General features: G+C 30.7%; 5 protein-coding genes across 5 annotated transcripts; 2 read left to right on the forward strand and 3 right to left on the reverse strand.

Annotated features, from left to right (window-relative positions):
- Positions 1-386: 386 nt before the first annotated feature.
- LOC130442086 (actin-related protein 2/3 complex subunit 5-C) lies at positions 387-1080 on the reverse strand. The gene is made up of 3 exons (XM_056776094.1): positions 860-1080; positions 679-750; positions 387-628 (listed from the first exon to the last, which is right to left on the reverse strand). The coding sequence occupies exons 1-3, from the start codon at positions 998-1000 to the stop codon at positions 389-391; spliced, it is 453 nt and encodes a 150-aa protein (XP_056632072.1). The 5' UTR covers positions 1001-1080; the 3' UTR covers positions 387-388.
- Positions 1081-1343: 263 nt separating this feature from the next.
- Positions 1344-2105, forward strand: LOC130441180 (60S ribosomal protein L35). The gene is made up of 3 exons (XM_056774741.1): positions 1344-1466; positions 1648-1784; positions 1844-2105. The coding sequence occupies exons 1-3, from the start codon at positions 1464-1466 to the stop codon at positions 2073-2075; spliced, it is 372 nt and encodes a 123-aa protein (XP_056630719.1). The 5' UTR covers positions 1344-1463; the 3' UTR covers positions 2076-2105.
- Positions 2106-2896: 791 nt separating this feature from the next.
- On the reverse strand, positions 2897-4039 carry LOC130441178 (calcium load-activated calcium channel). The gene is made up of 3 exons (XM_056774740.1): positions 3795-4039; positions 3566-3740; positions 2897-3485 (listed from the first exon to the last, which is right to left on the reverse strand). The coding sequence occupies exons 1-3, from the start codon at positions 3931-3933 to the stop codon at positions 3248-3250; spliced, it is 552 nt and encodes a 183-aa protein (XP_056630718.1). The 5' UTR covers positions 3934-4039; the 3' UTR covers positions 2897-3247.
- Positions 4040-4119: 80 nt separating this feature from the next.
- Positions 4120-8946, reverse strand: LOC130441258 (E3 ubiquitin-protein ligase MARCHF8). Its single transcript, XM_056774846.1, has 5 exons — positions 8409-8946; positions 5644-5788; positions 5468-5588; positions 5202-5394; positions 4120-4448 (listed from the first exon to the last, which is right to left on the reverse strand). The coding sequence occupies exons 1-5, from the start codon at positions 8718-8720 to the stop codon at positions 4176-4178; spliced, it is 1044 nt and encodes a 347-aa protein (XP_056630824.1). The 5' UTR covers positions 8721-8946; the 3' UTR covers positions 4120-4175.
- A 423-nt stretch (positions 8947-9369) lies between these two features.
- LOC130441615 (phosphatidate cytidylyltransferase, photoreceptor-specific) lies at positions 9370-22737 on the forward strand. Its single transcript, XM_056775373.1, has 7 exons — positions 9370-9771; positions 10829-10903; positions 10966-11184; positions 12678-12854; positions 13083-13442; positions 13773-13913; positions 13981-22737. Exons 1-7 carry the CDS (start codon positions 9730-9732, stop codon positions 14338-14340), a joined length of 1374 nt encoding a protein of 457 aa, XP_056631351.1. The 5' UTR covers positions 9370-9729; the 3' UTR covers positions 14341-22737.
- Positions 22738-22988: the final 251 nt, after the last annotated feature.

Below are 22988 nucleotides of genomic sequence, written 5' to 3' on the forward strand. Positions count from 1 at the left end.
TAGTCATATATACTGCAGAAAAAACCTGTGAATGTTGGAAATGAAAATTTTTGTTAAAGTTACCTACATTTTTAAATTTTTAGTACAACAGGATAAGCGGTACCAAATGTCCATCAGAATTCACTTGTTTTATTAAAAAATAATAAAAAATTACATTTTTTTTTCTTCATTTATATGTTATTTTTATCCATATACACAACTTACATGATAAACATTTTCTTTTTACAAAAAATTCAGGACTGAAGAAGTTAAATCTTTCAATAATTTCCAAGTTTATTAAAATTAAATATAGTTAGTTGGACATGGGAAGTTTTGTAATATGTATGGTTTATTAATAATGTAGCTTGTTTATTGTGACATACTGAAATAAGCGCCTTAAACCATATGTTCATATCCTTCTGGTATCTGATAATACTCTCACTATGCATCCCACACCTGCTATATTATAAATCTTCTCGTGCCACAATAATAAATGTCCACTACTTCCCTCTGAAGGATATTCAAATCCCTTGTATACATATTTCATTAAAGTATCTAGTGAATCTGCATCTAGAGAATTAACTACTTCTTCTATTTGAGATGGTTTTATTGCTATCAGAACTTTAAAAGCTAAGTTGAAAGCATTTTCCTGTAATACATATAAATAAAGAACATTATCAACCGATTTTAAGTACTTACTTTTATTTGCTGATTTTTTATACCTAATGGGGCATTATTTAGAACAACCTTCAATGCATCCAATTGTTTTCCTGTGAAACTAACGTCAAGGAAAATATATTCAATTTCAATGTGACTAATTTCATACTTAATGTTGTTGAAAATTGTAGTATGACATTAAAAATTGATTTAGAAAAGGATATTTTTGAAGTAAACTATTAACTTCATTTTCATCTGGACCAACTGACGCTCCGGCATCAGTGTCATCTTCTTTAAAATTATCTTCGGAGTATTGATCAACATCAATTTTTCTGAAAGCCGAACTGGATGTATTTTTAGCCATCTTCAATAGTTTACTAATTCAAAATAATTTAAAAATAAACTAAAATAACACACCCTCTTTGACATAAGTAGCGATAAGGTTATATTTTAATCATAGAACCACAGAACATACCTATGGTGCATTCCACTAAGCCTTCACAGCGCCTGAAATACTCTTTTGGTTGTTCCACATAGCGACTACGATCCAAGTGATTGCGGCGAGAACGACTTGTCATGAGGTCGGCCGAAGTGAGCGTTGAAATAATTAACGGAATTTTCAAAACTCAAGCAATACAAATTGTATCTATCTCATTATTTGATGCGGTATATGATATTGTAAATACTTTTATTCATAACCACAAATTTGTATTGGATTTTTTAAAATAGTGAAGACCAAAAATAAGAAGACAGAAATCAGTTCTGTCAAACAATTAACTTGTCAAATCTGTCAATTTCCTTCAAAGTTTATTTCTTAAAGAGCCAACATGGTAAGTAAAAATCCTTTAAAATGTTTTCAATAAAAGTGCATCCATGAAAATAAATATTTTAGATAACCACGAGATGTATTATTCTTTAACGTATAGTAATTATTTATTACAACTTAAGTCTACTATTCATTAAATAATTATTGTTGGTTAGATCAATTGTTTATATCGTATTTTATTTCAGGTTAAAGTTAAGTGCTCAGACCTTCGGACAAAGGATAAAAAAGAGCTAACAAAACAGCTCGATGAATTGAAAATGGAACTTACCAACCTTAGGGTTGCGAAAGTTACTGGTGGAGCCCCATCTAAACTTTCAAAAATGTGAGCTATTCTGAATTATTCATGTTTTTGACCAGAAATAATGTTATTACTTCTTTTAGCCATGTAGTAAGAAAAGCTATAGCTAGGGTATACATTGTTATGCACCAAAAGCAAAAAGAAAACTTGAGAAAGTTATACAAAAACAAAAAGTATAAGCCTTTAGATCTTAGACCCAAGAAGACCCGTGCTATTCGTCGGGCTTTGTCTAAACATGAACAAAGGATCAAGACTCCAAAAGAAATCCGTAAGCGCTCTGCATTCCCCCCAAGGAAGTTTGCATTGAAAGCTTAGTTTAATAGAGAATAAATATGTTATTTCTTACATTTGTTTTATTTTTGTTAACAATCTTTCAACACGTTGACTGCTAACTGTGTTCACTTGCCATTTTTGAGCAACTACAAATCAACTCTTAGTATATCAGTGCTTATATCCTTATATGGCTTCTAAGAAGGTACAGAAAATCAATGTTTACTTACAGAGAAAATTTATTAAAAAATAAAATTATATAATTACGAAAATTAGTCAAATAAAAAATTTTATAAAATCTATTGCTGTGAAATTTCTTAAAACAATCTTTTACAAAAGGCTGATTTCTCTTCACAAACGACAGAAATAACACATTCTCAGCATTTTTTACTACATATCCATCATGGCTTTGTCTGGTGTTTTTTTGGTAGATGAAAGACAAAATAATAGAGCCGTGGCAATCTATGTGCTCACTACCATCTAAAATAAAAGTTCCTAAACTTTTTCTTTGTGCAACACTATTAAAATATTACTGGTTTCAGTGGACTATCTGCAGATAACTTTTAATAAATCAAAAAAATGACATGAAAATTACATAAATCCTTGTCAAATGTATGGTGTATCCCCTGGAGGTTCATCTGAACTACTTTGGGAATCATTGCTGTAAAGGGAATGGGTCAAACTACATTTTCAATCATACAAATTACAACTTTTATTTTTCTCAAATACAGACTTAGTGAGCAGATTGAAAGTAAATTGCTTATTAATTTGGACTGTTTGTTCTTCTGATGACTTTTTTGGTAATGGTACTTAGAATAGTCTACCAATTTCACCATCAAATGAGTATATTGTTAAGTAACAATACATTGAAAAATAATCTATGGCAGACGTGGATAAAACTGTAGGACCTGTCTTAATAAAGTGACTCCTCTGTTTTTTTAGAGGAAGTGTTTTTTGGAAAAACACGCTTTCAATTTGTTGTTAACTGAGAAGAGGTTAGTAAGGAAACTTATCTTAAAAATAGTTATTGATATATGGTACAATTGGTCTGTTTTTATTACCAAAATTAATCATTTGGATAGTTTTAAGGGACAGCTATCAAAAATACCATGAATAGAAGTTATTTTCTTAAATACAGCAGCATTTTAATCCAATTCAATTTGATCAAACTAGTAGAGTGAACAAAAAATTTATCTATTAATTAATAAAATTTACAATTATTTAAACTGTCCAGCAGTCGGTCCAAAGAGGCCGTTTCCTTGTTTTGATGCAGCTCTGGATGGGGCGAATCCAAGCAATTTTTGTATATTCTGTCTTATAGACATAGTACATAAAATATATAAAAAAATAAATGAACAATCATAGAAATCTTCTCCAGGAAGGTTCCTATGACTTAATCCTTGTATCCAAGTTATTGGAAGGAAAGGTAGCCTCGCAACAACTCTGCCATCAAATCTACAAATTTAAATAAAACAATTATAATAAATTAAAAAAATATATATATATATATATATATATATATGTTCGATACATACATGCTATTAAACATACTTAATAACGCCGTAAATGCGAAACCTATTGCAAACATAGATTTCATTTTTACAAATGATAGATCCCTATTATTATTCTTTAATCTCTCTTCTTCTCTTTCGATTTTCTTTTTGTGGTGTTTATCTAATGAATCTCCATGAATTTCTTTCCTTTTCTCCACTATAAATATTAAATATTTTATTTTTATATTTCGCATATAACGGGTTTACTTACATTTTTTGCTTTGCTTTTCTACTTCAGTTTTTAACTTTTGATATTTTTCAGTACGATATACCATCACCCATGTTAAGCCTTCACCAAGAAAGGCTGTGCATATTGAAATAAAAACTATTAAAAGGGTATCTGCCCACATTATTATTAATTTCGATGCAAAAATTGAATTTAGGTTATAGTATATTGAAACGTCAAATAGTCTTCTTCTATTTTCAAGAGCTGCTATTTAAAACATTTGATCTACTAGTACAACTTTCATTGGTAGTTACCCACATGCTAAATGTTTATCTCAAGTAACTTATTTTATAATAAATAAATAAACAAAACAGTAATAAATAATTTATTGTTTATATAATTTCACAATATTAAAATATATTTTATTTACAACAGTAAATTTTCACTACTCGTACTTAAGTTAGGCAAAGACTTAAAAACACAGCTCCTATTTTTCACTATATCAGTCTTTAAAGAATTTTGTAAAGAATATTTCTTTTTGCTACTAGAAGGGCACTCGATATCTAATGCTAATATATTATTTCTAGATAGATCAGATGATTTGTGTAAGCTGGTATCATTTCGTGATGTGTCACATAAATCTTCTACGTGGACATCAGCTTTTTGAATCGAAGAAGCACTTTTCCTGCAACATTTCACCTAAAACAGACAAATATGTTGATTATGGAAATTATCTATCTCATCAAAGTTATTTAATAAATATTGCCACTAGAATGTTGTACCTAGTTTTATAAATTAAAGAAATAATGTCAAAATTTATATTTTTCTTCATTTGATGTATAAAAATATTTTATATAGTCCTTTCAATACAATAGTCAATACTGCAGTAATGTATTAAACTGCTTTGCAAGTGAAAGAATGATTAAAAATGCTGTTACAAATTTATGGTGATAAAAAATGGCTTTTTTCAGTATAATTAGATTAAAATAAACTTTTATTAGTTCAATTTCTGAATTGTTGGATAAAAAATTGCTTTTTACAATTTTATATTACACAGAAATGAACTTTTATAAATTTTATTAATCAAAAAATGGTTTTTATGAGTGTAATTTCATTTTGATGTTAATTTGATCAGAAATTGGATTTTACAAGTCTAATTTGATGGAAAATTCGCCTTTGGGCTTCGTATGGTAAGAAATTGGTTTTTACAAGTCTAATTTGGTGAAAAATTAGTTTGTTTTTGTTTTTAATTTCCAATTTCCCTAAAAAATATTCCTTAATTATCGAAATGTGTCATCTACAAAATTAATTATAGTCATACACAGTAATTATAGCTAGTAAAAAATATCAACAATAGAAATTACTGTTCTTATCTATATTCGCTGTTATCAGAACAAAAATAAACATTCAATTAGACAAAAATATTGCAAATAAACCAAACAATATACACACCTTACATTCATCCTCGAAAACATAACACATTTGCATTTCATTTTGTAAATTTGAATTCGTAATAGACGAAGGTTGATTATATTCAGCAACAGTCACTATTTGAGTTGGAACATGGTGGCCAACACTTTTTTGAAAGTACGGTGAAGGGGGAGGCGCAGTTGGCTTCTCAGGAGCATTTTGTACGAGGATTATCCTAAAAAATAAACATTCAAATATAATTTCAAATTGTTTTTCTCCTAAATTTTTAAATTTAATAATTCACTTACCGATTGTGCGCTTTCCATCTAGAAAACAAGTGTAAGTACTGCCTACATTGTATATACATAAATACAACACCTCCCGTTGATCCTACTGATACAACCACTAGTTTAGTCCAAAAAGGCCATGCTAGAAAAAAAACGGAAAACAATTACTACAGATAAAAAATAGAAACCTTATTTACCTATCAGTCCTTTTCTTACTTCTTCAGCTGCTCTATCTATTAAAACAAATAAAGACCATATTACGCAAACAGCAGCAACAAAATGGAAAAGAATGGCACAGAGTAGTCTTCTTCTTTCAACACTTGTCATCTCCAAAATACGCCACTAAAAATACCATGTCTAATTAGGTTAAAAATTGGCCTTTCTAAGTTTAGCTCTGTTAACTTTCTAAGTTTAGTTGATAAAAAATAAGCTTTTCTTAATTCAATTGTTCCAAAATTGGCATTTATTTAATTAGGTCAAAAAATAACTTAAAAAATTGATTTTCTAGATCTAATTTAATCTGAGAATGGATTCGCCGATTTCAATTTGTTAGAACAATGGCTTTTCAGAGTTTAATACAGTCACAAATTGGTTTTTGCAGTTGAATTACATACAAAATTGGTTTTTCTAGATCCAACAGATAGATTTAAATAAGGACAATGATATCAAATTGCTCAGTTTGAAAATTAGTAAACAAATTCTACACGAAACCGAAAGTGTCTGTCAACACAATCTATCATTGCCAATAGTTATTTTTTAAGCAATTACATAAATGATTATTTCAGAATTGACGATGTTGTTATTAATTTTTAAAACCATTTAGCAGATCGTGAAAAACTAATTGGCAACTAAGTTGTTATCACAATTTATTTATATAATAGTCATTTTACTTTGAAAAAAATATAAACCAGTATTTACAGATTCACACTTTATTATTGAAGTCATATTATTATTAATCAAAAATTACAAATAAAATAATTAGTGATGAAAATAGTCCTGGAAACATACTGCTGAATAATCATAAAATTTATGTATACATAAGAAAATTTCAGCAGCCTTGAATCATTATTAAGTGTAAAAATTATATACTGAACCATTCTATGCACCACAATTTAATGTTTTCTCTGATTTATGTGTGTATGTAAATGGTAAATAAAAATATTTATTCATCTATAAAAATTTTACAGTAATGAATATAATGAAAAAAACATTATCAGACATTTCAAATCATTTATATACACAAAGGCAACTCCAGAAATAAACATTTAATTTAACAATAAAGGTAAACACATTTAATTTAACATTAAAATAAATATCAGTATTGCTGATACAAGCATATTTCTGTTAACAGTTGTTTACTGTTAAGTTTTTTATTTAGTATTTCATTCCTCACATAAGAATGTATATTCATATTTTTATTCAAAATCACACTTATGGATAATCAAAATCTAAGAAATTTTGCTCTGTCACCACTCCAATCGATATACTGGGTGGAGAAGCTCCACTTTAGTAGAAATTTACAAATTGATCCTTACAAGAAGATACATTCATTGATTTGAAAGATTTGTCAAAAACTTTATTCATTCTGAAGCCAATTTTTATATTTCATTATTCATCTAGGGCAGCAATTGACAACCTGCTGCTAACATTATTGATTTTATAATAAAAAATCTTTAGTTATCGCTCTAAATCTATTAATGAGGATTAGGCATTGATTCTATCTTTCTGCCTTATCAATTGCTATTGATGAGTCATACAACATAAAAAGACACTGCACAAGTTGCTCTTTTTGACAAATATATGTCTTCGTAAGTCCAAAAGAAGAACTTTTAGGATTGCTACCATTCTTGGGACAAACAAGAGGGAAAGAAAAGTAAAATTTTAATAAAATCGTTCCAATAGCAACTGATTGCGCCGAAAGTATTACAGGAAAAAATAAAGGGATAACACGATTCTTCAGAGAAAAATAAGCTATGAAATTCTGGAGTTTAAGAAGCGATTTGTGCTCAAACATTTATTTATGAGAGTATTATTTAATATTGGCGACAAAAAATTTTGTAAATTATAATTTTTTGATATCCTAACTCAAAAGGACGATCCCTGAAATAGGAGATAGAGCAGTATTTTATATAGTTCATAAAGGTGGATAAATTACGTGGTTCATAATTCTTTTTTCCCTCCCATGGGTCAATACAGACTAGTTTGATTATCATACATATACATGTTTACATACTTATTTCTACTAGCAATGAGGTTATAATGAAGTCTAAATATTAGATTGATACATAATTTATTCAGAAGAGTTAATAATGATTTTGTGTATATACTATAGTGTAATTACTATCATATACACCATATGTTCATTGAAAATATACTTTTAATTCAGTTTTTAAGATAACACAACTAAAGTACATGCAAATGTTTTAATTAATTAAGTCATAAATTATAATTCATTTGTAAATATTTATTGAAAATACTGTGACGCAAATTGTAGTGACTTAACTTGTTTTTAAAGTTAGGTCCACAAATTCCAAGGATATTAAGAATATATCAATGATATTAGTATGCATATTCCAATATTTTGAAAAATGTATTTGATGAAATATAATGAGGTGCTCATTATTAAAAGAAAAATATATTTAAATTTATTCAGTATCGATTTGGAGATAATGTGATTAGTGTTCATTCAAAATAGGATATCCAGTTAGAATTAATTAATGTAAGGAGCAACAGAAAAAAATACCACAATAATAGAATGGGATTTGAAAGAAAACATATAATATTTTGGCTTTCTTTAAGAGTAAAATAAAAAAAATTTATTTTTGAACTTTTACAATGATATTACAGTAGGATTATTATTCATACATTAGATAAGATAAACTGTATATTGACAGGTCATTGAAACAAATGAATTGATATACCAAAAGCTTTTTAATTATTTCTAAATAAAAATTAAACTTACTTCTGAAAATGGTTTGATTTTGGTATGTAGAATGAAATTAAATTTACACAGTTCGCATGATCTTGTATCGGAAGCAGCTAACCATTGCCGCAAACAAGTTTGGTGCACATATTTCAAACTTCCAGAGCAGTAGCAGGGAGACAACAAAGGATTATCTGCATCTGCCTCGCAGTGACAAATCCTGCATATATCTCCAACTGAATTAGATAAATTTGAATTTGATTCCCAATCTTGACTCTTTATAGGATTATTAAATTCTGATTTTTGAATCGTACCAGGATTTTCTTTTACTTTGATAAATTGCTGTGGCATTTTTTTAAATTCTTTAATTGATATAAGACTATAGTCACACTTTGATCACATAAAGAAATTAATCTACGCTTCGCGTAGATGCACTACAAACCGATATTAAGTACATTAAACATTTTTTAAACACGATAAATGTACCTACGAACAAGTTAAACTAATAAAAGTATTTGCTAGATATAACATTTGTTTTGTAGATTTGACAAAACACTAAAGCAGTTGACACTGACATATGAAGTTTGTCATTGTAGGTTAATGTAATTCCAGTTGACTTTTTTTATAATTTAGCTTTAATTATTCCAAGTAGATACCTTTCTGTAGGATGTAGGGGTTGTATATTTTTCTAAATTAGTATAATCGGCTTTATCTTGAAATAATATGCGCCGAAAAATGTATTATTGCATAAAAAATAATTTCTTCATTATTTCATTCAGATAGCTGTATTTAAATTTCGCTTTAAAAATTTAGTAAATAATAAATTGAAATACAAGTTTTGTTAGTTACTAATCATGAAATTAATAAATATTTGCCGATTTAAATGCGAATTGTATTTTTTCTTCATCAAAATTAGCTTGTCGATTATAGGCATAAGACCAATCAAAAAGAAAATAAGAAGATTGCATTAAATTTCAGTGTATTTATCTGTAAATTTTTTGTTCTAAGGCATTAAGACTAATCTTGCCAACTGTCAGTGTCAGCTCTGTAATTTAAAATATATGCTTTCTTGGTATAATATTGTGTTTAAAAAATTTTTGGTGAATTAAAAAAACGATTTTCCTATTGGATATAGTAAAGGCTATTGTGCGAGTGGGAAAGTATCCACAATTAAGTTTGACAAAGTCTCGTTAACTAAAAATTCCTAGATGGCGTAAAGACCACATCCTGTAAAGTCTGTTATTGATTTTGTATATAAACACAATTTACCAAATTAGATTTATAAATCAAGCATTCAATTTGCGCAATTAAATTAATTAGGTGTTATTAGTAAGAACTATTAATTTAGATCGTCTTTAAAATGTCCGAAGAATTGAGAAAACGACATGTCGGCGAAGAAAATGTAAGTAAGACAGTATATGTAAATTTCAAATTACGCTTTTATTGTAAACATGACAATAATAGACTATACAATTGAAAAGTTTCAATAAATAATTTTGGTAATTATCATTAAATTTTTGACTGTAAAAATGAGATTTTATACAATTCTTTGGCTTTATAGTTTTCAAGAGTTAAAAAATTAACTTGGATACACTTAAAAAGATGTATTTTAGGTTACTAGGAAAAGTGTACATCAAACTAAAATATAAATGATTGCTATAGATTCACAATTCATGTTAACTTCATTTTTGTTGTTTATGTATTAATCAAAATAAATACTGAAATATGCTTATTTTTGTATTAATTTTTTACAATTGTTATTTTCATCACTATTTTCAGCTTTACACCCATCCAAAAAACTCAGAAATATCCATTGATTTTAGTGAGTGTATTTCCCATTAGTTATTGATCCGTATAAAAAACTACCTGGTTTAAATTGGAATAGAATCATTATGAATTTGATTATTCATTTATATTTTATATATGTGCTATACGCAGCTCTTTTAGGCCCATCTTTCCTATTTTAGCTTTCGTTTTCCAGTCCTGAAATCCTCTCTTTTTATATCTTTCATCACCTCTGTTTACCATATTAGTCATGCTTGTCCAAATAAATTCTGTATTTCATTATTTGTTTTTCTGAGCCATAATTCTCTCTCATTTTTACCTCTTAGTATCTTCCTGAGTATTTTCCTTTATTTTTTATTTATCTTCACTTCATTTGCTTTGTTACTCCTCTGTTGGTCTTATTATGGTTTTGTACAGATGTAGCCTCGCATTTCTGGAGATTTTTATGGAACTTATTATTCCCAGTTGTTTACTTCCACCCCAAGATTTAGATAATCTTGAACTTCTAAGTTTATTACTTTTTCATTCAGTTGTTTAAAAAAACAATTTTATGTACAATTATATCGAACAGCATGGTGGATAACTTATATATATATATATATATATATATATATATATATATATATATATATATATATATATATATATATATATATATATTTATTTATTTATAGACAGACCCAAAACTTGTTAGGGCAGAGTCAAATAGCAGTACTGAAAATCTTGTAGGGAATTTAAGGGATAGTGAGGTAAATATTGATGGTTTATGAATGTTTATCTATCAGTCTCACTTGATTATATTGATTTTTAGATTGACAGTGAGGATGATAAAAATGGTAGAAAAGCAAGTATTGATTTGTCGGGAACCATTCCCATAGGTACAAACAAAGCACCATTTCTTTTGGAAACGGTGCTTCAAGATTTACCTGACAGATGGAGAAATTGGGTAGTACGAGGTGTCTTTAGTTTTCTTATGCTGACTTTTTTCTTTGTCGTAATATATGGAGGACCTTTAGCGCTTATGATTACAGTAAGATTTTGTTATACTAAAAAATGTTCATTAAGTATAACCTCTAGTATATCATTTAAGTTAATAATTAACAGTCTAGTTTCATATTTTATCTCAAATTATAATTGTTGTACAGGAAATGTGAACTTATTTCAAGGAAATCTTATCTGCTTGGATATATTTATAAGCCTTGTTGAAATTAAGTTTTTAATTACCAGGTACAAAATAAAACGTTCATTTAAAAAATGATTAGAAATTTATTTATTATTATACTATTTGATCTAATTTTGTAATTCATTTGATTAACATTTATCTATAAAAAAAAATTTGTTGAATCATCAGCTTCCTGGGTATTTGTTAAAAAAAATGTTATCTAGAACTATGTTAAAAAACAAAATTTTTTGTTTGGTTAAAACATATATCAAACAAACCATGGGTATGATTGTATGTAAATTTTGACCTCTGTTCCATCTAATAAATCAATTATTCATATATTTGCCGTTATTTCATCAAGCAATACTTAGAAAGGAGAATTATTTTTATAATTAAAACATATATTAATTATTTTAGACACAAATGTTTATAACCTAATTTGTGTTACAATTTATCATAAATTTAAATGATAGTGTATTCGTTACCCAATTAATAGTTTGAGATCATTAATTTCTGTTAATATACAAATATAATTTATATAATGGAACAAAAGTTAATGTTTGTAGTTGCTAGACCTTTCTTACTTAGTACTAGATATTATCATTAGTTCATGGTTCTAAATCGTTTTGATTTTAGGTCTCTTCTGTTTTGAAATTAGTTTTTTTTATAATTTTTGAAAAATAGATAAAAATTTGACTTTTTGACTACTTTCAGTCTTTATCAAAATATGATTTGACACTGGCAATTGGTGTATTTATATTAATCAATAGATCACCTACATCATGAATATCAAAATCAAAATAGAAATCTGTTTTAACAATAAAAATTGATTTTAAAGCTTAAAAGGTAATCAATTTAATTGCCTATGTCTGGTTTTGTGATGGTATATAATCAGTAGAAGAACTACTTATATTCTCCAATGGTGCTCTTACAATGTTTGGAAGTGTAAAAGCATTTGTGAAAGAAAAATTTTACAAAGAGACTGTAGAGTCTAAACCTAACCTAACCTTAATAAAAGATTTTTATTTCAAAATTATTTTTGAAAATACTCTAAATTTATAACTCCAAGAACCAGAGATGGCGTTTTTGTGGTAAATTTGAGATGCAGAGGTGAAAATTTAACTAAAAATAATTACAAATGTTGGTAAATGTAAATGAGTGGTCTCAAAACATATTGGGAAGAATAACAGTACGTGAAAGTTGTTTTTGAAACAATAAAGTCATTTAGCCCTATGAGCATGGGATTTACCCAGTTATAAAGAAAGTTCTGACTGTGTTAGCTTTTGTAAACTGCGTGGATAATAAAAAACATTTTACAACAGATTCAAGTCTAAGAAATTATTTTATTTGTTAATTTTTAGACTTTGGTAGTACAAGTGAAATGTTTTCAAGAAATAATTAACATTGGATACACTGTCTACCGTATTCATGGTCTTCCATGGTTTAGATCATTGTCATGGTACTTTTTAATCACCTCGAATTATTTTTTTTATGGAGAAAGTCTTGTCGAATACTTTGGTGTAGTCATTAATCGAACGGTAAGTATGAAGCATAATTTTTACAATTTTTTAAAAATAAATCAGTAAGTTCAGTTTGGAAATATTTTTAAAAACAAGGTGGCTAAATAAATTATTATTGTATCTCATATAGGGAAAATCTATGATGATCGTCAGGAGATTTATTTTATTGCAATAGATAATTTTGAATATACAGTATTTTGTTTTCTTATTTGGCTACCTAGTACAATATTTATAATTATTTTTCAGGAATATTTGCGCGTTTTAGTTACCTACCACAGATTTATATCGTTTTCTTTATACTGCTGCGGTTTTGTACTTTTTGTTCTGAGTCTAGTCAAAAAGTATTACATGAAGCAATTCTCTTTGTTCGCTTGGACTCACGTGGCCCTTCTAATAGTTGTCACTCAATCTTATTTGATCATTCAGAATATATTCGAAGGACTCATATGGTTTATAGTACCGGTATCAATGATCATATGTAATGATATAATGGCGTATGTTTTTGGATTCTTTTTTGGTAAAACGCCATTAATTAAATTGTCTCCGAAGAAAACTTGGGAGGGTTTCATTGGTGGAGGAATATCTACTGTTGTGTTTGGATTTGCGGTAAGTTTATTTTAATTTATTATTAAGAACATATTTAAGCAAAAAATGAGTTGGTATCATTTAACTTTATGTATACAGGGTTCATCATGATGAATGACTTTTCTGAAAATTTGTATACAACAGTTTTTTTGGTATTAAAGTTCAATATAAAGTTATTTAATTTTTTTTGTTTAACAGGGGCAGTATTTTACAAAAAAAAACATTTTTAGGTAACACTAGTATGTGGTGGGATTCGGTACAAAATAACAGTTGTACTGGCAGTTCTTGATTCTAGGCACCTCATATGTTGTCAAGACAAAAATTATGATTTAATATATTTTTTTTCCACAGATATCTTACGTCATGTGCCGTTATCCATATTTTGTTTGCCCGATTGAGTATAGCGAAGCATTGGGACGTATGACAATGGAATGTGAACCTGGTATTTTATTCAGACCTACCAATTACAAGTTACCAGATTTTTTAACCGCGGTAAAAACATTTCTGAATTAGAATTTATAATTCGATTTATCAAATATTTTTTTTTTAATTGTTTCAGTTCGGTTTGGTGGACAGTATATCTCTTTATCCGTTCACGCTGCATTCTTTGTCATTATCAGTCTTCAGCAGTGTGATCGGTCCGTTCGGAGGATTTTTCGCGTCAGGTTTTAAGAGAGCATTCAAAATTAAGGATTTTGGCGACGTCATACCAGGACATGGAGGTATAATGGATCGATTCGATTGTCAATTCCTAATGGCGACGTTCGTGAACGTTTACATAAGTAGTTTTATACAAAGGGACAGTCCGCAGAAATTGCTGACGCAAGTTCTCTATCTAAAGCCCGAACAACAGCTTCAACTATTTCATATGTTGAAGGATAGTTTGGAATCGCGAAATATTTTATTACCCAACATTTAAGTTGCATTTTTATAGCCAGTTGCACTGACATTATTTTAATTCGATAGCTCCAAAATGATATATCTATCAAAATGTCGATAATTGAATGTTTAATTTCAATTCTGGTGTCTTACAGTTTGTTAGTTGTCTCGAAATGTTGTTTTCGAACAGTTTTTTTTTTCTAAAATAATGTCATTGTCGGCTGCTGTTATTTATTCCATTTTATAAATTGAAAACAAAATATATATATACGAATATATTTATTTATTTGTGCCATTAAATTTGTTAGATTTATAATTGATATCTACGAAGTGTGTCTAAAAGGTTCAGTGAATGGTATTCGATAAAAACAAAATAATCGTCATCGTACTCAACACACTTTTAACAATGTTCATAAAGCTTTTGAAAATTCGCAGAAAATCCCTTTTCCAGATTCGATCGTTGTCCTCGGACGACCGAGATATCCGCAAAATTTGCCCCTTTCAGAACATCGCAGATCTGGGAAGTCTTTTTTGTCCAAGACTTCCTCTTCCCGTTCTTTTTTTTTCTTTATTTCCTGTCCTTTTTTAGTTAGTTCTTTTATATCTCCTATCAGTTTCGTTGCCATTGTATTGTCTTGTCCTTTTAGAACCTCTTTTATTCGATGAAAAAAACAGGATTTTTTATCTAAGACTGCGTCGATTCTCTCATTTTCCCATTTAGTATTTTAAATACTTCCTCTTCCCGTGCTTTGTCCTTCATTTCCTGGTAAATTAGCAATCCACCACCCGCACTAATTTTTTTCAGCTTTTCAGTTTTTCTTCTTTTTACATTTTCCCCAATTTGTCTCTTCTTTTTTAGTTAGTTTCGCTGCCTTTGTATTGTCGCCCATTATTAACATAAATTCCTCAAATTTTTTACTTCTTTCTTCTTTTTTGTCTTCTTTTTTATCCGCGTCCAAGATAATGGACAACAATGCCTCGTCGGCGGTGTTTAGCTTGACAATTTCTTCCGTACCCTCTTCTTCCTCTATTATTAAAATTGACTGCTTCGGGTCAGATCTACTAAACGTTTTTTTACCTTCCTCCACCGCTTTAGTGGTTCCTCTTCAAACCTAGATCTTCTGAATTAATCCTCTACGGTCCTCTTCCTCATCTCCGGCGAGGCGAGGCAGTGCGTGCTTACCTCGCTAAAACAGACTACCTGGGAGGTCGCCAGGTACCCCAGAGGTACCATTCGAGTCTGTATAACGCCCAGCCATTCATCCCCTAACCACTGTAACTAATAATATAGGGTTACGGATCGAGGTATACTCCTCTAGGTCTCTGGGATCCGTGAGTGATTATTAGAGAACACATTTGTTCCTTACTTATCATCTATGCGGTTGGTTCATCTGTCGTGTTTTCTCTTACAAAATGGAGATATCCAAGACGGATCACACCTTCCGGTGAGCCATTAGGATAGGACATATCCCCCTCCCCAAAGACTCCATCGAGTTATTGGGGTTCGTAGTTTATACTTAATTGTGGGTAGTCAAGGGGCCGTCGAGCCCCACCAAAGGCTGAGGATTTGGAGTGAATCACTTTCGGCCTCCTCCATTTGACCTTTTCAGGTAGCTCTGCTCAACTGTAGCATAACATGTCGGATGATCTAGAACGAATTTCTGTTGGTACCATTGTTGTCAAAGAAAATTGGAATTTGACAGAAGGTTAACTACATTGGATCGGACCGGATCGAACTAGTAGCACCAGGTGTCATCTCATTTGATGATGGTTAGCTTGACTATAGCGGCTTCGACAGTAGTTCCCTTGACGTCCCCAAAACCATTTTTAAACACACCAGGTTGCGGTTTATGTCTTTTCCAGTTTCACCAACGTTTCTTATTTATCTGGAGGTATTCAATCATTGCATGGTGACACAACCTCTTGTTCGACTGCCCGTAACGGGTTTTCCCATTATACCATCGAGGCTATTTGGCGATCCTTAATATGTCTCCGGATCGTCATGTACAAGCGCGTGCTCGTGGCGGACCATTCATCAAATTTTTTCGACATACCTCGTATATTTATACATAATTTATTGTTTCGTTGAATTATTTTTATTTTATTTATTGATCTCTAGGCTTCAATATATTTTTTGGTGTACATATAAAGTCCTTTGTCGGGGAAGATATATACAGTGTGTCGTAGGAAAACTAGACATACCATTGGTATTTCCTGTTAATAGAAGTAATCTCATAAGATCTTTATTACCGTTATATCGACAATAGTTTACGGTTTTTTTATATTTTTGTTGATAGTTGAAAACATTTTTTCGGTTCTGATTGATCCTACTGACAGCGCCAATTATAAATTTGAAAATTTTCGTTTTTGATTCTGTATTTATGTTTTTTTTTCAGTTGAGGTTAATACTGGAATATTTAATATAGGAAGTATTATTTTTACGTGCTGTAAAACATTTCTGTGAATACAGGGTGATTATTTAAATACCAAAGTGACTAATACATGGTGTAATCGGTAAATCTGGATTTTATATTTACCAAAATAAGCTTGTGTTAGTTTTTAATCAATTATTTTCATTGCATTGCTTCTATGAATTTTTTTTGTAATTATTTGAATTGTATTTGTCTATGTTCTAGCAGATAATTGTGGTGATTAGAGCTCCCATAAAGTGCATTTTAAACACACACTAGAGTTCCGCTAAAAGGGTGAAATTAAACAGTTTCGTACTGTCTTTAGTAGCAAAACGACAGTGACTTTTTAAGAAAAATTAGACGAAGCAATTGAACAATGTTATTGACAGTAACTAATCATTTACTTCTAGTTGCAGTTTCTTATATTCTCAATAACTGCGAAAAAACTGTTAGCGGACATTGAAGTAGCTATTAAATACCTTGAGCGGTACAATCTGCACCAGGATTTAAAATGGACAAACAACTGGCAACTGTGTTATCCTGATGAAATCCTTCTGTAACGTTATGTACAGAAACCAAAAGAAACCTTGATTGGATCGTGCCTTGTACCAAGACTGGTTTGAAAGATTACCACCCCCTAGTGCTTTGTTACTCATGGACAAATCGCAATCCAGAAGAAATGAAACTTCTTTGCGGTGGTATCAAACCCTCTTAACGTCACTTTAATTGTGCAGCCCTTGAACTAAGAAAAATACTTCTCCGAAGGGAATTAGGGACTGATAATGTTGCATAGAAAAATCATCATCAAATATGTCATTAACTGGGTAGCAGAAGAGATTTTTGCAGATATCATGGACTGGTTTAGAGTTTGTCTAAATGCAACTTCTTCAACTAGTGAAAACAACCAAATTGCAGGAATGCAGAAGAAGACTTTGACGGAGAGTAGTCGACTGTGGAATTGTACGTTGATCAAGGCTGATCTCCATGCAGTTGACGGTGAGGAGGAAGGGAATAAACAGATTCCAGTCGGTGTCTTTGATCTGGGCTACGTCGAGGCTGATCTCCATGCAGTTGACGGTGAGGAGGAAGGGAATAAACAGATTCCAGTCAGTGCGTTTGATCTGGGCTACATCGAGGCTAATCTCCATGCAGTTGACGGTAAGGAGGAAGGGAATAAACAGATTCCAGTCGGTGTCTTTGATCTGGGCTACGTCGAGGCTGATCTCCATGCAGTTGACGGTGAGGAGGAAGGGAATAAACAGATTCCAGTCAGTGCGTTTGATCTGGGCTACATCGAGGCTAATCTCCATGCAGTTGACGGTGAGGAGGAAGGGAATAAACAGATTCCAGTCGGTGTCTTTGATCTGGGCTAAGTCGAGCAACATTTTGAGTCAACGCCACTGATAATGTATTAATGGCGTCGGCAAAAAATTACATCTCCAAGTTATTCAATGAATTTTGTCCAACTATATTACTGTCTATAAATTTTGCTGGTCGATAATTTTTTTTGTCGAAAATTGGCGGGACTCTAGTGTACTATCTTTGTGGTATCCAAACGATCAGTTTGACTTGTTATAGGTTGAAGGAGACTGCTTAAAACCTTCCAAAAATGGAAGTACAAAACCGTTTGAGTGCTGCGGGATGTATACTGACACAGATCTATAGCGAAATGATTTATTATGTGCAAATAAAACAACTAACAATGCAGAGTTTGTTGTTGTTTGTGATTTTTCGTTTTCATCAAATCAAATTGTTTCTTGTTGTTCTAGCTGTACAGTAGAAGCTCCTCACTCGCGCTAAATTTCTTTAGTCGCGGATCTAATCGGTACAATGTATTCCAATAGGTATCCGACTCAATATCCTTTGTAAATCCTTCGTCAAATGGACTAATAAAAAAGTAAAAATGGATTTAAACTTTGACTGCATCGAATAGGATCGAATAGGACGAGATGGGTTGGAGGAAAAGTTGAATTCATAGCCCGTTGAAGAAGAGGCTTCAACAAGCAATAGAATCGTGACATTTCGTCTCGGTTCGAGCAGAATTTCTGGAATCTTTGGTTATATTCATACACCACCACTACACCAACACTCACGATTACACCGTCTGATGCTCGTTTCGATAACCAAGTTATCGTCTTCAGAAACTGAAGGTAAACTGACTTCAAAGATTGACAGTTTACCTTCATTGTGTTCCATAATCACGGTTTCTGTAGTCGCGGCAAATTTACGGCGCGAGCGAAGAACTTTTACTGTATTTAACTAACAGTACAATTGGTGCTTGGATTTTATTAATCGTGACATTGTTAAGATGATTCTAGAAGTTTTAAATCGTGTACTTTCTTCTAATAGTTTGTTTTAGTATCTTTAAACGTAGTATACACTTGATTGTTTATACGTCCGATGTGTACAGGTATTTCTGTATATTCTGCAATGTTAATTTGAAACATCCTGTACAAAATTTGTTTAGAACGTAACCGAACGTGTAAGCGGTGAATTCTTTAATATTTTTTATAGGTTTGGTGAATAAGCAATATAGATTTTTGTGATGGAGAAAGGGTACGGAATTTTTTGTTTTATCTCGTACAATCAAAATTCGTACAAACTAAAACCAAATAAAAAATTCGAAAATAGTTCAAATGCAGTAACTTTTCCCAAAATAACGTTAATAACAAGAATATTTGAACCATTTTTGGTTGGATAAGGAAAAATTTTTATAGGAGGAAGGTTTGTTGGAGTTGGCCTCGATACAGGAGTTGCTCCTCTGCAGGGTTGAGGTTGTGACGGTTGCGTGGGGTTGTGTTTTCTGTCCTGGCTGGAAAGGAGAAAAACAGATCGACCATTGGCCAAAAGAGAACGAAAGGGAGCTCTAAATAAGTAAAAAACATTTTAATGCTTGTTGCCAATAGCCGGAGGGGCGGATAGGGGAGTTTACTCTTTGGATTTGAGCCGAGGAGCCGTATATTGTTGAGCCAGGGAAGAAGAAGGGTTTCTTTGGCACCGGAGTTGTTTGATTCGATGGTAGGAATCACATAGAGGTAATTTAGACGACTTGGGATGAGGGTTATGTCTGTATTGACATAATCGGGAATGATCGATTGGTATCGTTAGTCTTCTTTCCTCTGCAACTTGTCCTTTGTCTACATATGTATGCAGTTACCGAATCTTCTCCTTTACCGGATGTAACGACACAATTCCATGTAATTTGTTATATATGGGTTCAAAGTTGTATTGAATACTATGAGATGTTCTAGAAAAGTTTCGAACTTGTTCTGAAATACACAGAAGAATAGTTTGAGGCCACTGAGTGTTTATAAAACCAACATAGGATAAGAGGGAAAATGATGTAGCCAGTGATTAGTAAAACGCCAAGTTTTACCAGTGAAAATTGTAAGACTGTGTGTTTCTGAAATGAATAATTGAACCCAGTGAGTTACAGTATTATGAAATGTTCAACTTTTGTTTTTAATGTAAAGGTGCAAAATAAGTTAGTAAATGTTATTAAGAGATCCTCTTTCGAAGCTAGAATAACTCCAAATTTCATCTGTTGGTAGTTTTTGCCATTAATTTTTTAAAAAACTGGTTAATAATACAAGCAAAGTGTAAATGACACCTGAAACGCTGCAAATGTGGTAATCAATCAATTTCAAATGCGTTAATAATAAAATTTAAAACCTGGCAACGTAGCAAGTTACTACTAACCTAAAAATGTTTGGTATTGGAGGCTCGCTTTTGGATGGTTGGAATATAGAAAAACGTTTAAATGACAATTGAAACGTCAATAATGAAACAAATTTAAAAGTGGCAACACAGCAAATTATTGCTAACCTAAAAATGTTTGATATCAGAAGCTTGAAGGTGGTGAATGATGGAAAAATCAAATTGAATGATTAGAATGGGCAAAGGGGTGTCAGTGGCGCCTCAAACGTCAGAAATGATTCTAAACTTACCAATACAAGACGTCTGAAATGTCAAAAATGTGCGGATTCCAAGCACAGCTAACCTAAAATTTTCGGTATGGTAAAATTCAAATCGTATGATTGAAATGAGTGGAAATATTATAAATGACAATTGGAACATCAAAATTAAACAAATAAACAAATTTTAATCGTGACAAGTTACTGCCAACCTAAAAATTTCTGGTATCAGAAGATTGAAGATGGCGAATGAAGGAAAATTTAATCAGAATGATTTGAATGGACAGAAAAGTTTCAATGGCATCTGAAAAGTTGAAAATTTATTGAAAACTTTGATAAAAGAGTATTCAAAAAGATGATTAAAGAAGACAAAAAATAGCAATAGTATCAGTGACAACTTGAACGTTAAAAATCCACTCATAAACAAATCAATACGTGGAAAGACAGCAAGTTACTGCCAACCTAAATGATTATTCAAAATAAACTGTGATTTGGACATAACCTAGAATTTGGAGTACGAATTTCGATTGTAAACGTGAATGTGATATACATTTGTTTAAGTATTGGTTGTATTTACGTTTATTTTTTTTGTAGTGGTGAAAAAATATAGATTATTATTTTGTTGATTTATGTTTGTCTTCCAATTTTGTCAATCAATTGTTTAGAAAAATATATCTAGTTCAATCAATTTATCTAATGTAAGATTTAATATTTGAATATTTTTTCACGTTTTTCATTTTATAATTTTCGAATTTTGAGGTCTATATCAAAATACTGCATTTATACATTTCTTCAGTTTTCCTTATTTGACTTAAACTCCTCAATACAATTACATGCCATATTCTTGCCCAAACAGAATTGCCAATCTTGAAATAATAAAAATAACAGTTTGCAATTTTGACAATTGAAGTTACTACTGTCCCCAGTACAAAATATCTAAATACGTACATGACATACGTTGGCAACCGTCTGTCATCGATGTTATAAAATACGTTGTTGTCACTTTTTAACAATTTTGACATTTTCAGTGACTATTGCTCCCAGGAAAAAATATCAAAATACGTACATGAAATAATTGGTCGTGTATCAGGGTAAATTACATTTTAAACGTTGGCAACCCTGTGGCATCGGTGTTATAAAATACATTATAGTCAATATCGAGCAATTGTGTCAAAATTTCTCATTGACCTACTACTCTTTTTTTATACTTCAATTTTTGACGTATGGAAATAAATTAGTCCTCGAAATTATGAAATTTTCTCTTATTTTCTTGTGGTCTAATTGATTCATTCGGCAACATCATTTTTTAAAATTCATTATTTATAAATTATCGAAAACTTTAAGTAACAAATCATTTTCTTCAGATTCTGATTGTTTAAGATCATACATATCGACGTCGAACCATAATCATATTTTGTAACATTTCAATCGATATTCCGTAACGCAATTTATTCTTTACGACGTTATATATCGATACTTGAGGTAATAAAAATCCCTAAAAACATTTTCCACCTAAATTTGATGGGAAAATCCTTAAGTTGGTAACCCTGTCGGGTCGTAGTCATATGATCTGGTAAACAGATGGGTAAATACAATCAGCTGACGGGATGTTTCATATGTCTATGGTTTTTAAACTTAAATTTCCTTAATACCCTTAAATGACTGTCTACTATTAATTTTCATGATTAGCGTCATTGATAGGTTACTGACGTTTATGCGTTTTTATACTTTTCGTCATTTCAGCATATACATAAAATCTTCGTATTAAACTGATTTAAATTTGAAATTTCCACAGAATATTGAACGCGACGTTCGGAAACTGTGATCTAAATCTCTTTCTGGGTTAGGATCCGTAATCATCTGATCGGTGATCTATCCGAAAACGAGAATATTCCATAGAGAAACATGCAGGAGTGAGGGGAGTTGATAGATGTAAATTTAGAAATTATGAAAACATTCGATGTTATTGAGAAGTCTGTGGTTAAAAATGTTACTTGTTATGATTATGAAAGTGCATTTATTAGTATTGAAATGTTTAGATGAATTATGTTAATAGAGTATACCTATATGAGAATTGATGTAAAAAAATATAATAAATACATATAAAGTAAACCGTAGTATTATTAATAAATTTTGTAATGTTTATAAACCTGTATTCGTCGAGAAGCTGGTGACGTGTAAGATAAAAGATTCCAGCGTTGTCATGTTGTATTTTTTTCCCGTCAATTAAATGTAAAAAGTTCTGTGCGCAGTGGCGTAACAATCCCGTTCGAGGCCCGTGACAAATTAATCGGATGAGACCCTTTCCCCAGTAGCTCAATCAACGATAATTTTTTTTATTTCATAATAAATCACTTGGTATA

Source organism: Diorhabda sublineata, chromosome 3 (assembly GCF_026230105.1).
Source record: "Diorhabda sublineata isolate icDioSubl1.1 chromosome 3, icDioSubl1.1, whole genome shotgun sequence".
In the NCBI taxonomy this organism is placed as follows: Eukaryota; Metazoa; Arthropoda; class Insecta; order Coleoptera; family Chrysomelidae; genus Diorhabda; species Diorhabda sublineata.